Raw genomic sequence first — 14,924 nt, forward strand, 5'->3', positions numbered from 1 at the left:
GGATGAGGTTGGTGTTATTTTAGTTTTGTCTTAGAGACTGTCCTCCTATAAAAAATGTCCCAAAGCCCATTGAACAAATTTTGGTAAGGCACCAAACCTGGCTACCTAACTGTGGCCACAAGTCTCCAGGAAGCTACACACAGTCACTGCACCCGACATTTTGTTCACCAAGAAAGAGTTGAGAAGAAAATAATCATTCATACATTCCAAAATACTGAACTATTTATCGAAAAGGCTCAGTAATTCCCCAAAAACAGCTGGATACTGTAGTCACAACTCCAACGAAAGAGAATAGAGCATTTGTAGGGGACTATTTTCAGCAGTAGCTTTGCTGCTCTAGTGAGTATTTCTGGCAACAGGACTGTGTCTGTGGGACTGATTCAAAACAAGGAACAGTTTGTGTTCATGGTAATGACCAACCATTTCACTCAGTGCAACAGTGTGGCTCATTAATGTGTTTTAAACAGTTTGGACAACAAAGGAGCCCTATATGGCACACAGGAATAAGTATGATATGTCAGGCTTATATACACAGTAGGATCCATTCATTATTGGTTTGGGACTGCTCATGGGATTTGTTGATAAGAATAAAATCTAGAGAATCCCCAGACTTAGAAATAGTGTGGTGACATATAGAACTGTGACAGTATTATTAGTCACAATGCTGAAGTCATTGCAAAATGCTTTTATCTTTGCAAGATGGCTGACTGTGTCAAGGCTCTGTTAAGCTTAAGTGTTTGTCTTTGCTACGACTACAACATACAGAGAAACAACACCACTAGGATTTAAAGATTTATTTCTATTTAGATTTAGCAGGCCTCTCCAGCAGTAACACTTACAGTGCAGCTTGCATCAACCTCACAATCTCATTAAAAACCATCTGCATTGATAAATATTATGCAACAGCTTGATTTATCTATTAAGTATCTCTTGTATCTATAATAAAATATGTATCAGAAGCCAAAACTCCTAAGGCTTTTATGCTATAATCCTAGGCTTGTTATCTTGTTTCACCTTGATAATGTAATCAGCGTTGAGTGGGCCATGTGTCCTGAGTGTCTGCCTGTCTGTCCCCCTTTGAAAGTCCAGGGAGGTGTTTCCTATTACATAGGAGCCTGTAGCCACCAGACTCATCTCCTCCTTCCTTCCCTGAAGAGAGATGGCTTCGATGGCTGAGGGAGAGACAGAGCAAGAAGGACATTTTTCAATGTACACTAACTTTCAATATTAACTCCATATTTTAACTTCACATATAAAGTCATATGAAAAACAGAACAAATATGTTGGCAGCCACATCGTTGCTCCTCAGGATTTTATAGTTCCAAGAATACAGCACTGCCAGCTGTTCATTTCACAAATAGGTATAAAGTCCAGGTAAACCTGAAAGACAAGAGTGCGTTCAGGACTACTGAGGGAAATCATTTGAACAAAGTACTGTAAAACCACATAAAAAGAAATGTTTGGCAAATATTGTAAATGTGCAGCAAAATATCACTATGTTTGTTTATCCAATTCATCCCTCTTACGCCGCTTCTTGAAGTCTGTATTTTGGTGGCAGCAGGCTCACTAGTCCAGGAGATGTATCCTGTCAGATGCCCATACCACCACAACTGACTAGTTTTAATGGGCAGGAGCAGCAGCTCTACTCCTTTTCCATTTCTCTAAAAGTAGGGCCACCCTGGGAATGAAATTTATTTTGATGTATCTTGAATCTGTGATACCTATTGGCATCAGTATATTCATGCAAATGAATTTTCAATTGATTCCATTAGTACCTCATCCATCCATGGAAATATCAGATGCCCACAGCAAGAAAAACATCTCCTTGATAATTTAACTACTGTACATGTTGGGTTTATGTGAAGGCCATTAGTTTTAATCATTCCAATTTCATTTCTGAGAAATTGTGTTTTTTAACAGTTTTGGAAAGCAGAAGGCTCAGGATCCTGCAATATGTAACATCACCAATGTTGCCATGGGAATGAACACCAAGAACACTTTTTTAGATAGATATAAAGTTGATCTTTGATATGTAATTAGTGTATTTACATTTAATTATCACCAACAAATGTAGTAATTGAAACTTTATCTGCACACAGTAAATTTGCCACCTGGCCCTGGAGAGAAAAGGCAAGGAAAGGCAAATATATTTGCCTTTCCTTGCCTAGCACATTATCATACACAGAGGCCATTCAAGGTGCTTCAAAGCATTGTAGGTGCTCTTTGACTAAATCCCAACAGAGCAGCGGGACCTCCAGGTCTTGTCCAAGTTGCAGCGACCCTTTGCTGTCCAGAGCAAGAAGCAGCTAGCCAGCTGCCACTACCAAGAAGTAGAGAGCATGGGCACTTTCACCACAGATGTGCCCAACATGGTTACCTGCGGTTCCCTGCAGCCGCCCAAGAGGAGCTGGCCCTGCACGCTTTCCTGCAGGGGCTCACACTGGAACAGCTGCACCAGCATGTTTGCCTCCCCATGCCTCAATCCCTCAGTGAGGCTCTCCGTGAAGCTGAATGGGCCCATTTGGTGCTCTCCATGCAGCCATCCATCACAGTAATGGCCTTCATCATCCAGGCAACATCCATCCTGGCTGGTAAGTTGCTGTTACCGATGTGTCAAGCCTGGTTGCATAGCCTTCAACTACCCAGCACCATTGCCAAAAGTCAGAGCCACTCACTTGGAGGGAAGCAACAGTGGAGTAGTCCAGGGAGGGAACTAGCACTCTACTCTCCAGCCCCCCTCCATGGCCAATGCACACTGGGTTGGCCGTGCAGGTCATATCAAAGGACTGGCTCTGACCTGCCAGCTTAATGGTCAACAATGCTGGGTCCCTGGTGTGATCTAGCATCATCCCAATCATGGTCACTGCCCAACACCCAGCTGATGAAGGTCACGAGAGAAAAGGCTGACATGAGGGGGAAGAAGCTGATGCAAGTCCAGGCTGGAGACAATGAGCTTGGGCACAAGTTGTGGCTATGTAACATTCGGGACCCATGCATCATCGGCCTGGACCTGCTGACCCGCTAGGGAACCTGTGTTAACATGCCAAGAGCAACCATCACCCTAAGCAAAGAGACCATGGTGCTTCAGTCCAGTTGGAGGAAGAAGTGGTGGTTCTGTGTGGTCTACCAATGCCTTAATGCCCTTACTGAAAAGGACTCTTACCTGCTACCTCGAATCAATGATGTCCTCGACTGGATTTCAGAGTCCTGTTGGTTTGACCTGCACAGCAGCAACTGTCAGGTGGAGCTGGCCTCTGATGCAAGACCCAAGACCGCCTCCACCATTAGACAGGGGTTGTGGCAGTTCTGTATCATACCATTCAGGCTCTGCAAAGCACCAACTATGTTCGAGCAGCTGATGTGCTGGCGAACGTAACCCAGAGTCATTGTGTACCTTGACGACCTGCTGGTGCACACTAATGACTTAGATGGAGCTCTGTCTAACCAATCCTCTGTGCTGGGCTAAAGCTGATTCCTACTGACAAGGGTGACAAGGTTCCTGGGTCATGTGGTCAGCGCTAGTGATGTAGCCACCAACCCAGCTTTTGTGGCTGGGACTGGCCAACCTCTGACAACATCAGCGAGCTGCAAAGCTTCCTGGGCTTGGCATCATACTGTCACTGCTTTGTCCGGGACTGTGCCGCTGTTGCCAACCTACTCCACCACCTGACTAACAATGGAGTACTTTAGTAGCACTCTGAGTCCAGTGGAAAGAAACACATTTCTGAAAGGAACTTCAGAAAGTGTTTGTGTTGTGTTCTGTTCCAGTGCTTAATAAACAGCAGTAGTTGTGTGGTTTATTGGGGCACAGGACTTAATAATAATATAAACTCAGATTTCTGCCTCCCATTGTTTTCTTCTATGCAAGCTCGCAACAGCACAACTAAAAAGCATCCCAGGAGTTTGTTATGACAAGCAGTACAATGTTGTTTAGCAACAGACTCAGGCACTTGATCTCCGTCCAGCTAAGAAGGTGTTTCACATGCTGAAAACCAGACATAGGTTCCATCACCAGTATAGCAAGTGTCAGCTGATTTACATTATGTCATAAACTTCATCCAATCAAGGATTTTAGACTAAATAGTAAACACCTTGACTATTAAAGTTAGTCTTAATTTGTCAAATTACCTTTGATCCCCGAAAATGACAGACTATTTCTAAATGGGGCTAAAACTGCTATACTGCAGTGATCAGATGTAAACACTCAAATAAAGATAAATCCTGCAGCTCTTTGGGGTACTAATATAATCAAGTAACCCTGCGAATATACTCAAGTTCCAAATTGAGTATATTAGCAGGGTTACTTGTGGACATGTGCTGGGTTCATCTGGGTTCATCGTGGGCTATTGCAATCCTTTCAACTGACAATAAAACAGGTCAGGAAAACCCAACTGACAAACAAATAAAATGCTCTCAGCTTGTAAATACAGGGTTCAGTTTGTAGGAATATGGAGGGTTTTAAGTCTAAGTTTTATGTTCTTCCTTAACCCATATTCCAATCCATAATCTACATGACTATATCACATAATGAATTACTATAATTCCTCAATACGCTAAGGTTACTGTCACACCAGTAGTTCAGTTCATTTGGCAAATGCCAAAGTAAAAAATATACATAGATGCCATTTAGTTATGGTTCATTTCATGTTGACACTGTCTCAGTACAAAGGGAAATAAACACAGACTGAGAGACAACTCATCCACATGACATTGTACAGGAATCTATTTCACTTTGGTGGTAAGAAGGGCTCTCAGAGAAGTAGATGATAAAGAACATTATAGGTTAAGACTGCAGTTTGACCTTGTATAATTCAGTTCAATTCAATTTATTTGTATAGCGCCAAATCATAATATACATTACCTCATGGCACATTACAGGGTAAGATCGAGACCTTACTTTATTAAAGAGAGAAACCCAACAGTTCCTTCAAAGAGGAAGCACTTGGCAATAGTGAAACAGGATGAGACATCCTGACATAACATAACATTTCCAATTGACATGTTGATTTAATAATAGTTAAGCTTTTGAATTCAAGCTAAAAGTCGCGTTTCTGCTACCACACAGTCCTGCAGTTGGTACACTTTGACTTCACACGACAAACAAACTGCACCGGAGTTTAATATGACTTTACATTCATTCTGTTCAAGGTGACTTATTTTTCCCATACACATATGTACATCAATGCAGGTCTATGTGAATGTGGTGTCTCTGTTTTAAAAATCTATTTATGCACATGGGGTTTGGGTAGGTTTCAGTTTGGGGCTGGGTCCAAACCTTTGGCCAGATCTCTACCACCTGATCAAATCATGGCTGCTCCGCTCTACCAGCTGAGCTACAGCCAGAGCTCTGGCAGAATGGGAAACTTTTTTAAAATAGATATAGAATTGATCTCAAAAGTCAAAATTTGCATGACTGATGTGGCCAGCGCTGATGTGCTGTTTATTGATCACTGATGTTGCTGTACATTGTCCATCAGTCTCACTCTGCCAGTCTCCAGCAGATCCTTACAGCTGTAGCTGAGATTCACTGAATAATTTCATTTCAACACTTTCATAAACCAAAGAAATGACTTTTAGAAACTTTTCTGACCGTCATGCTGGCAGCACTATAAGAAATTCTGTTGGAGCTCAAATGAGATGGACTCACTGTAGGCTAAATGGAATGAATTACATGAAAGTCACTTACTTGGCAGCAAACTCAGCAGTAAGATCTGTGAAATTTATGATGGATGCAACATATTTTTCAATGGAGAGAACAAGTCCACACTCTCTGTCCTGATGTACACAAATATGTGTGTGAGAGCATCTTCATCACACAATTTGCATTTTATTCCCATATTTCTCAGTCTGTTATCTAGTATTAAAATGCCAGCATCAAAACCATTTACCCACTGTGAGATAATTGCTATCTTCCAAAATAATTATGAATCTCCCTCTTTCGTCTTCACTATTTTTGTAAAATTTGACACAAAACGATAACCATATATCACAAATACATAAAGACACACCTCCATAAAAACAAACACCCTGATTCATCAGACAGTAACAATCATTCTCTACATTCAATCCAAAGACCAACAGAGGAAAATAAACTACATCTTACTTCGGAAGCGCATTCTTGCAGCTCTCTTTTTAATAGTATTATCTGACCTGAGGTTTTCTTATTCATGTATCTAAATGTACGCACAGGTATATCAGTGTCTGAATACTGTGAATCAAAAAGTGCTCAAGTCTGACAAGCACAGACTCTGATAAACATATAACAGAATAAGATTCTCTGTGCTCACCTATCACATCAGGTCCTTTGGCATTGAGTCTGAGAAAGCGGCTTCCCAACGGCACTTCCAGCACTGTCTTCAGAGCTGCAGGAAGACACGAGGTTTCAACATACAATACAAAATACAGAGGGTTGAAAATGAAAGGAAAATCCCATAAAACTGAGTGGAGGATTGATTGATGTGAGACAGAAGGAGAACTTGCCTTGGTGAGCTCATCACATGATTTCAATAAAACAATCATATAAACTGACGTTAAAACAGACAAAATAACATAAACAACAGACAAAGAGAAAGTCACTGTCCACTACAGAGTCACTTTGAGCTACAGTATATAAATAAACATATAAACAATGGACAACAAATAAACAACAGATCAAATGTGAATAGGCTGCTTATAATGATTAACCCATATAATCCATAGAACCCATCAGCAGGTCCCTTTAGCTCCATGAAGCCTTTGGAATCATTCAGGTGGTGGTTTTGGTTTCACAGTTTTACTCAGCTGTAGAACACTGTGCTGCGTTCATCAGCAAAACAACCAGGTAACTGGAAGGGTGTGAACACTGGGCTGAAATTTGTCCACAAACAACTCTTTTTTGGAATACTTTATTTTGCAGTTTTCAATTATGCAAGAACAATACAACTCATTCCCACTAAAAACTCAATATGTAATGAGGCAAATAATAACAACAGTAACTAAAAGACATGATAAATAAATAATGGAGACAAACAAATTAATAAAATAAATAAGTAAACAAACAAAAATAATAATTATAACTTAAAAGAAGAAAAATATAACTTAAAAGAAGAAAAAAAGATACATATGTTACATTGTGACACATTGTCACCAAGATCTCTCAACCATTGTACCTGGGCATTAGTGTTGGTTTACAGTCAAACCAGTTCAAGGTTTACAATGAGTCCACAGCTGGTATTGGTAATGTCTCTATATATTCAATGAAAGGCTGCCAGACCTTTAAAAAGTCATCATATTTGTTCCTCATGACATAAGTGATCTTCTCTAACGGAAAACAAATCATCATGTCTGAAATCCATTTTGATATAGAGAGGATGGAATCCGACTTCCAGGTTAACACAATACATTTTCTGGAAACAGCGAGAGCTACGTCAATAAATTTCCTTGAACTCTGACTCAGTTTCATGTTTGTTAAATTTCCTAGAAGACATAGCCCTGGATCTAATGGAATTGGTATATGCATGATTTGCGTCAGTGTGTCACATATATGATGCCAGAATGAAGTAACTTTCGTACATTGCCATGAGCAATGTAACATGGTTCCTACAGCAGTACCACATCTAAAACAGAGATCTGAAATTGTAGGTTTGTACTGGTGTAATTTTTGGGGGGTTAGATAAAGTTGATCAAGAAAGTTGTAGTTGACAAGTTTATATCTGGCATTCACGGTAGCAAATAAGCTTTTCTGACATAAGTTAGACCATATGTCCTCATGTATTATACCCAGGTCAGCTTCCCACCTCTCTCTTGATCGATGTATGTTTTGTTTTGGACATTTCTCCCGCATGGTTACATACATCCTGCTAATGAATTGCTTTGGACCTTCATTATTGTAAAATATTTCCTCCACTTTTGTCAGGTTAGGCAGTATCATTTGTTCCCCCAACCTTTTTTTCAGGAATGTTCTCAGTTGTAAATGACAGAAAAAGTGTTTGTTGGATAAGTCATATTTTGCTTTTAGCTGTTCAAAGGACATTAAGGTTTTATTATTGTAGCATTGTTCAAAGTATACTATCCCCTTGTCGTGCCATAGCTTAAAGATTTTGTTATCAGAGAACATTGGTATGAGTTTGTTTTCCCACAGAGGTGTTTTGGGCGACAAGTCAATCTTCACTCCAATAATTTTATGAACCTCAAACCATGATCTAACCAAGTGAATGGTAAGTGGGTTTTTAGTTTTACAAATGATACTTTTTGGGTTCCATTTATAAACAAAGTGGCTTCTCATCGCTTCTTCAAAGTCATGTAGTTCAATTTGTGTCCAAGAGGGGGCAGAGTCCCGTTCAAACAAGGGTAGGAGAAATCTCATCTGTGCTGCCCAATAGTAAAATTTGAAATTGGGGAGTCGGAGGCCACCCATCCCATAATCCCATGATAATTTCTCCAAACTCACTCTAGGTACTTTATGGTTCCAGATAAATGTACTTATGCTTTTATTAAGTGTTTTAAAGATGCTATTGGGGAGAGGGATAGGGAGCGACTGAAATAAGTACATTATCTTGGGCAAAACGTTCATCTTTATGCAGTTGATTCTGCCAAACAAGGTTAGGGGTAGGTCTGTCCACCTACTGAGGTCACTTCGTATTTTTTGGATCAGTGCAGGGTAGTTAAGTTTAAACAGATTTTTCAAGTCGCTATCCACCCGGATGACCAAGTATGTGAACCCTTTTGGGGCCCATTTAAAGGAATTTGTTTGGCTTAATTCACTCCAGTCAGCTTTAGTCAGAGGGAGTATCTCGCTTTTTTCATAGTTGAACTTGTAGCCGGATATTGTACTATAACTGTTCAGAAGAGCTTGTAGCTTTTTTAGAGATTGGGTTGGGTCAGTGAGAAACAAAATTATGTCATCAGTGTAAATGGCAGTTAATTTCGTCTGTAAGTTATGCTACTTTACTTTTTGTACTTTTATTTTGAAAAGCACCACTCTCATTTTGTAACTTTCTGTTATCAAAGACACTAGACTTCCTGCTCCTGTCTCAGTAAAAACAACGTGCTCACGATGCTACAGAACTGGTAAAACATGCAAACAAATTATTAACATGTGGTATCTTGTGTTGACACTTATGAACGGTCATTTATTGTGGTTCATTCCGTGTTTTTTGTGTCATGGTATTTCTCATGTAAGGACTATTACTGCGAGGTGTGAGAAAGACGGGCTGCTAGCAGGCTGAGCTCAAACTTAGCGCCCTTGGAAGCAGAAGGAACGGTGTATTCATTATAAAAAGAGTGGTTTATTTTATTTAAAAACTGAGAGAAACTGTCATTATTTTATTTAATAAGAGCTGCAACTCATAACAGTTTAAAAATGGTAAATTCATGTAAAAAATGTATCGTTTAAGTTAAAAATGTGAACATGATTTCTACGTATTATTTACGGAAATCTGGTACCATGACATTTGTATTTCTGTCCACTTTCATAGTTTTCACGGTGTCAGAAGGTGTTAAAATGCCAGTGGTGAAAGGAGGAGAGAATAAAAGTCGAACACCAGTCGAAGCTCTCTGCATCTTGTGTGGTAATTCCAAGTGGGCCACTACAATCAGCAAATAGACTGATTTTGTGGTTTATTTGACCAACCTGGACACCTTTTATGTCTGGATCCTGTCTCACTGCTTGTGCCAGAGGCTCTAGTGCCAGGACAAATAGTCCAGCGGAGAGTGGACAACCCTGTCTGCTGCTTCTTTGTAGTGTAATGGGAGTTGAAGTTATTCCATTTGTGACTACCTTTGCCTGTGGTTTGTGGTATAGGGTTTTAACCCAATTAATGAAAGACGCGCCGAACCCGAAACTGTCCAAGACCCCAAGAAGATATGGCCATTTAAGGCGGTCAAAGGCCTTTTCCGCATCTAATGATAGTGCAACAGTTGGTTCATTTCTGGTGTTTGCCACATGAATAATGTTAAAGAATCTGCGGAGGTTGTCGGATGAGAGTCGTTTGTTTATGAAACCTGTTTGGTCTTTATTGATCAGTTTGGGGAAGAGCCTGTTTAATCTATTGGTCAGGGCTTTAGAAATAATCTTAAAGTCTGTATTAAGAAGGCTAATCGGCCTGTAGGAGGAGCATTTTTGGGGATTTTTGTTTTTCTTATAGATAACTGTTACTAGGGCTACTGAGAAGGATTCGGCAGGGTTTGAGTTTCAGATGCCAATTTCACAACATCAATAAAAAGAGGGAGAAGCAGGTCTTTAAACTCCTTATAAAATTCAGGTGGGAAACCATCTTCACCAGGTGATTTATTAGAATTCAATGAGGAAATGGCCTTTTCGATTTCTTTTTGAGTGAGGGGACAACTTATTTCCTCCTGGTCCTCCTCCGTTAATCTCGGTAGCTTGACTTTTGATAGAAATTAATCGATCAGGCTTAGATCATCTGGGGATTCAGATGTGTATAATGAAGTGTAGTAGTGTTTAAAACAATCATTAATTTCTTTAGGGTTTCCTGTCACATTCCCATTTTCGGTTTCTATGGAATTGATAGCTCTCGAAGTCTCCTCTTTCTTCAGCTGCCAAGCCAGAACTTTCTGTGCCTTTTCCCCCAACTCATAATATCTCTGTTTGGTTCTAAGGATATTTCGTTCTATTCTGTAAGTGTTCAACATGTTATATTTTAGCTTTTTGCTTACTAGTGTTCGATATGTGTCTCTGGAGCATGACATTTGATGCCAAATGTAAGATCTCTTTTTCCAGCTTATTAATTTCAGCTATGTGTTTTTTCTTTAGGCCATTGGTTTAAGAAATTATCTGCCCTCTTAAGTAGGCTTTCATTGTGTCCCACAATACAAAGCTATTGGGGGATGAGGGATAGTTAGTTTCAGAAAAAATCTTAATTTGGTCCCTCATAAATTGACAAAACTCAGGTTTCTTGAGCAGAGTCTGGTTCAGTTGCCATCTGTATGGTCCCTGCACTTTTTCCGGTATTAGCAATGAAAGCGTCAGTGGGGAGTGGTCTGAGAGGATCCTAGGTAAGTACTCTGATTCCAAGACTCTATGAGTTAAACAGTTAAATGTAAGAAAAAAATCGATCCTTGTATGGGAATTATGTGGACATGAATAGAAGGAGTAGTCCCTAGTTGTGGGGTGGAGGTGTCTCCAGACGTCACAAAGGTTTAGGTCTTTCATAAAGGTCATTGTGGTTTTGGTTGCTTTAGTCCTTGTCACTGCAGTGGTTGAGGACCTATCTAGTACTGGGTCGAGGCAAAAGTTAAAGTCTCCTCCTATCAGTATGTTTCCAGAGCATTCAGGCACTTTAAGAAACAATTCTTGAATAAAGGAGTGATCATCATAATTTGGGGCATACACGTTTAAGAACGTCCAGGTTTCAGAGTACATAGTGCCCTGAATCAATACATATCGCCCTGCTGGATCGGAAACGTTTTTCTCCATAGAAAATGGTAAATTTTTATGTGGTAATATAGCCGTCCCCCTTGCTCTTGAATTGAATGAAGATGCATATACTTGCCCTACCCATTCCCTTTTTAGCTTTAGATGTTCGGTTTTGGTAAGATGGCTTTCTTGTATAAATGCTATCTCAGTTTTCAACCTTTTCAAATAATCATAGACTCTTTTCCATTTAACTGGCCCATTCAGCCCGTTTGCATTAAATGATGTAAATTTCACTACCTTAGCCATGTTGTTACTTTATAATGATACTGGATAGAGACGTTGTTAGTTTAGGCTTTGGTGTATTGATATAGTACAGTTTTGGGCTGAGATATTCCAATATTACGTCAGGTAACATGGTGATGATAATCAAAACAAAATGACATGTAAAAAAGGAAAATGTAAAAAAGGAAAATGAAAAGAGAAGGGCCCATCCCTCAAAAGGTAGAACGATTCTAATTCCCTCCCGTATCAGCACTGACATTGAACAGATACAGTGCAAGTCCCTTTTTATGCAGAGTTGCGTGTTTGATATCCCCAAGTGTAGATCTACAGTAACACTACTTTGCAGCTACATCGACAGACACCCAGTTCGGGGGTTAATACCTTAACTCTTCTGTGAGAGGTGGCTGACAGCCTATTGTAGTAACCTGCCATTAATCCAAGTAACGCTCATTATGTAGTTTGCTGGTAGCAATTCAAATTAGATTTAGACCAAGAGCAAGAACAGCTCTTTAAAAGTAAGAACATTGGTCAAATATAAGCAATGTAATGATAAATAAGGTGGGTCAGGTTAAGTTACAGCATCTGTGCTGTCAGATGTTGTGTCCAGAATACTCTCTATCATTAAAGTAAAATGAAGATTTAGTCGAAATTTTAACTATATTGATAGGTTATACAAACCGTTCAAAAGTGTCCAGTGAACTTAGTTATCCCTCCGCATCAATGAACGCACCATCAGCTGTCAATCAACTTACTCCGGTCCGCTCTCACGTTCAGGATGTAGTTTATGAATGAATGTCATTGCTTCTTTTGGTGTTTTGAAGAATCGCCGTTGGCCGTCGTGGAGAATTCTCAACGTTGCAGGATGGAGCAGTGCAAAAGGTACTTTCCTGGCCACGAGTTCTTTCTTCACCTGGTCGTATTCTTTCCGGCGTCTGGCGACAGCGGGGCTCACGTCAGGGAACAGCATAACAGGTGCGCCATCATGTTGAATGGTGTTTCTTTCCTTTGAAGCTGCCGCACGCAGGATCCTCTCTCTGTCTTGGTACCTCAGGAATCTGATTATGATGGGTCTCGGCTTCTTATCGGGTGGTGGTTTGGGGAAGAGTGCTCTGTGTGCTCGCTCTATGATGATGGGTTCAGAGAAATTGTCCAGACCCAGAAGGGAGGGGAGCCAGTCAGTGAAAAACTTCACCGGGTTCGTGCCTTCATAACCCTCCGGTAGATTGATGACTCGAATGTTATTACGCCTGCTGTAGTTTTCAAGTTGGTCAACTTTTTCGAGCAGGTAGTCATTCTGTTTGTGTAGTTGAAGCACCGTTTTGTCCAGGCCCACTAGTGTATCCTCCGCCATGCTGATGCGGCCCTCCGCCTCTGTTACTCTCGTGACAAGGCTGGTTATGGTTTTATCCAGATGTGTAATGGCAGAGTTTATCTCTGTCAGCTTGGAATCAAATTGGGAGGCGAGTTTTTGGTTTCCTTCTCGGATCTCTCTGAGAATGTAGGCCGTGCTCTCATCTGGGTTTCGACTTCCCTCGCCATGCTCGCCGTGTTGATGTTTGGGGCTAGCGTTAGCCTCCTATGTAGCCATCGTGAGTGAAGGTTTTGTATGGTAGCTTTGTCTTCCTTTGGACCTGAGTTCCATGCACTAACTTTAGATCAACTTGGATTCAGAGTCTGGGTGACATAAATTAGTTAAAGGATAATTTTAACTAGGTGTTGTCGGGAGCTCTCGGTGGCACGTCCGTCTACCTTCGCTGCATCACGTGACTCCTCCCACAAACATAACTAATTATGAAACATAATGTTGCTCTGAAACAGTTTGCTAACACATCTGCTATTTGATGTAACATGCCACGTGTTTTGTTTACAGCTTTTCCACTGCTCCCCAAGTAGCTTTAATTTTTAGCTTTACAATTTTTTAAAAATCAAATTACAAATATTTTTTTTCACTTACAAATACAACAGTCTTGCTGTAGGAAACTACAGCACCCTGAAATCCCCATATTCACTCCAATCTCATCAAATCAACCAACATTTTCAATACAGTTCACATTTAGGTCTGATCCGTGAAAAAAATCACGGACTCACTGAGCCACATTTATTTATTTATTTACTTGTTGTATGTGTTACTGCTGTAACAAACTATGGTGCCCACTTCCTGAAATCTCATTTGTTGAGCATTAATCTATATCCCTGACAAGCTAAGAAAACCCATCCTATCTGCACGTCAACGAACAATTGTCAAATGTCCAATCAAAGGCTGAGATCACTCTGTTCCATTGTATTTGGTCCTCTTCACAGATTAAAGCTGGCAGACAAATGTCCCATTCAATGCTATTATTTGTTTGGCAACTTAACATCAAGTGAGCAACGAAGTTTTGCCAGTTCATTTTGACCTTGAATCTTCAGTGTAATGTCAACCAGTGTAATGAACTATAGAAGATGAGGGGAGATACAAGAAGCTATAAAGTGAATATATCCAGGGACTGAAAGTGAGCAGTGAAACCAGTGATCAAAACATTAAAGATTACAGTGTGAGTTCTTTTTCAGTGTACGTATGTGTGTGTGCGTGCGTGCGTGCGTGCGTGTGTGCATGTGTGCACTCACATACATGTCTGTCTCTGTGAGGACCGCAAGTTGTAAGAACAACAGTACAAGAGGAAGATTTTTGTCATCATTGGGTCTACTGGAACATGTAGCCTACTGTAAAAAATTGTTTTAAGACTGAACAGCTGTTGAGGGAAGTTTCAGAAATGTGTATATATCTTGAAAGGAGAAATGACCCTCTGAACTAGTAAACTGCTAAATAATATAATAACATGTCCTTATTCTGGCAGGTGGCAGAGGGATTACATCTTTCCACTTGTGTACACAAATGAATTATAAATGATTCATTTGTAATTAGGTAAACTGCGGGATAGCAGCCATGTTAATATAAATAGGTTATCACATTCACAGTTATGATGCTACATAGGATGTTGTTGTAGCAACATTAGCTTTGGTGGCTATCACTTAGTTTCAAAATTTAATTAACAGTGACAAATGTCGGAACTTGAATGATCTAAATGAGCCGATTGACTTCAATGCAGTTTTGGACACAGACATGGATACACCCTCAGATTTTGCCTCTGTAGCTGAAATGCTAAGATGTCTACCATCAACATCATTGCCCTGCTTTTATCATCCTGCTCTCTTCAAACTCAGCGTCGATGTTTGCTTTCCATCTCATGTACAGTTGGTACCCTTGCATTGTAGTGACTGTGCAGACATAAGAGATTGGAGGGTC

At 40.3% G+C, this 14,924-nt stretch overlaps 1 protein-coding gene across 1 annotated transcript in view; it reads right to left on the minus strand.

The window, feature by feature from the left end:
* Nucleotides 1-14,924, minus strand: part of LOC111221332 (ADAMTS-like protein 3) — a 229,564-nt gene that overhangs the window by 11,916 nt on the left and 202,724 nt on the right. The window contains exons 8-9 of the mRNA XM_022744695.1: nucleotides 6,288-6,362; nucleotides 1,015-1,172 (exon numbers count right to left, since the gene is read on the minus strand). Of these exons, the coding sequence (XP_022600416.1) occupies nucleotides 1,015-1,172; nucleotides 6,288-6,362 (233 nt within the window). The remainder of the gene's footprint in view (nucleotides 1-1,014; nucleotides 1,173-6,287; nucleotides 6,363-14,924) is intronic.

The sequence above is a fragment of the Seriola dumerili genome, unplaced genomic scaffold, assembly GCF_002260705.1.
Source record: "Seriola dumerili isolate Sdu_G_001 unplaced genomic scaffold, Sdu_1.0 BDQW01000003.1, whole genome shotgun sequence".
NCBI lineage: Eukaryota > Metazoa > Chordata > Actinopteri > Carangiformes > Carangidae > Seriola > Seriola dumerili.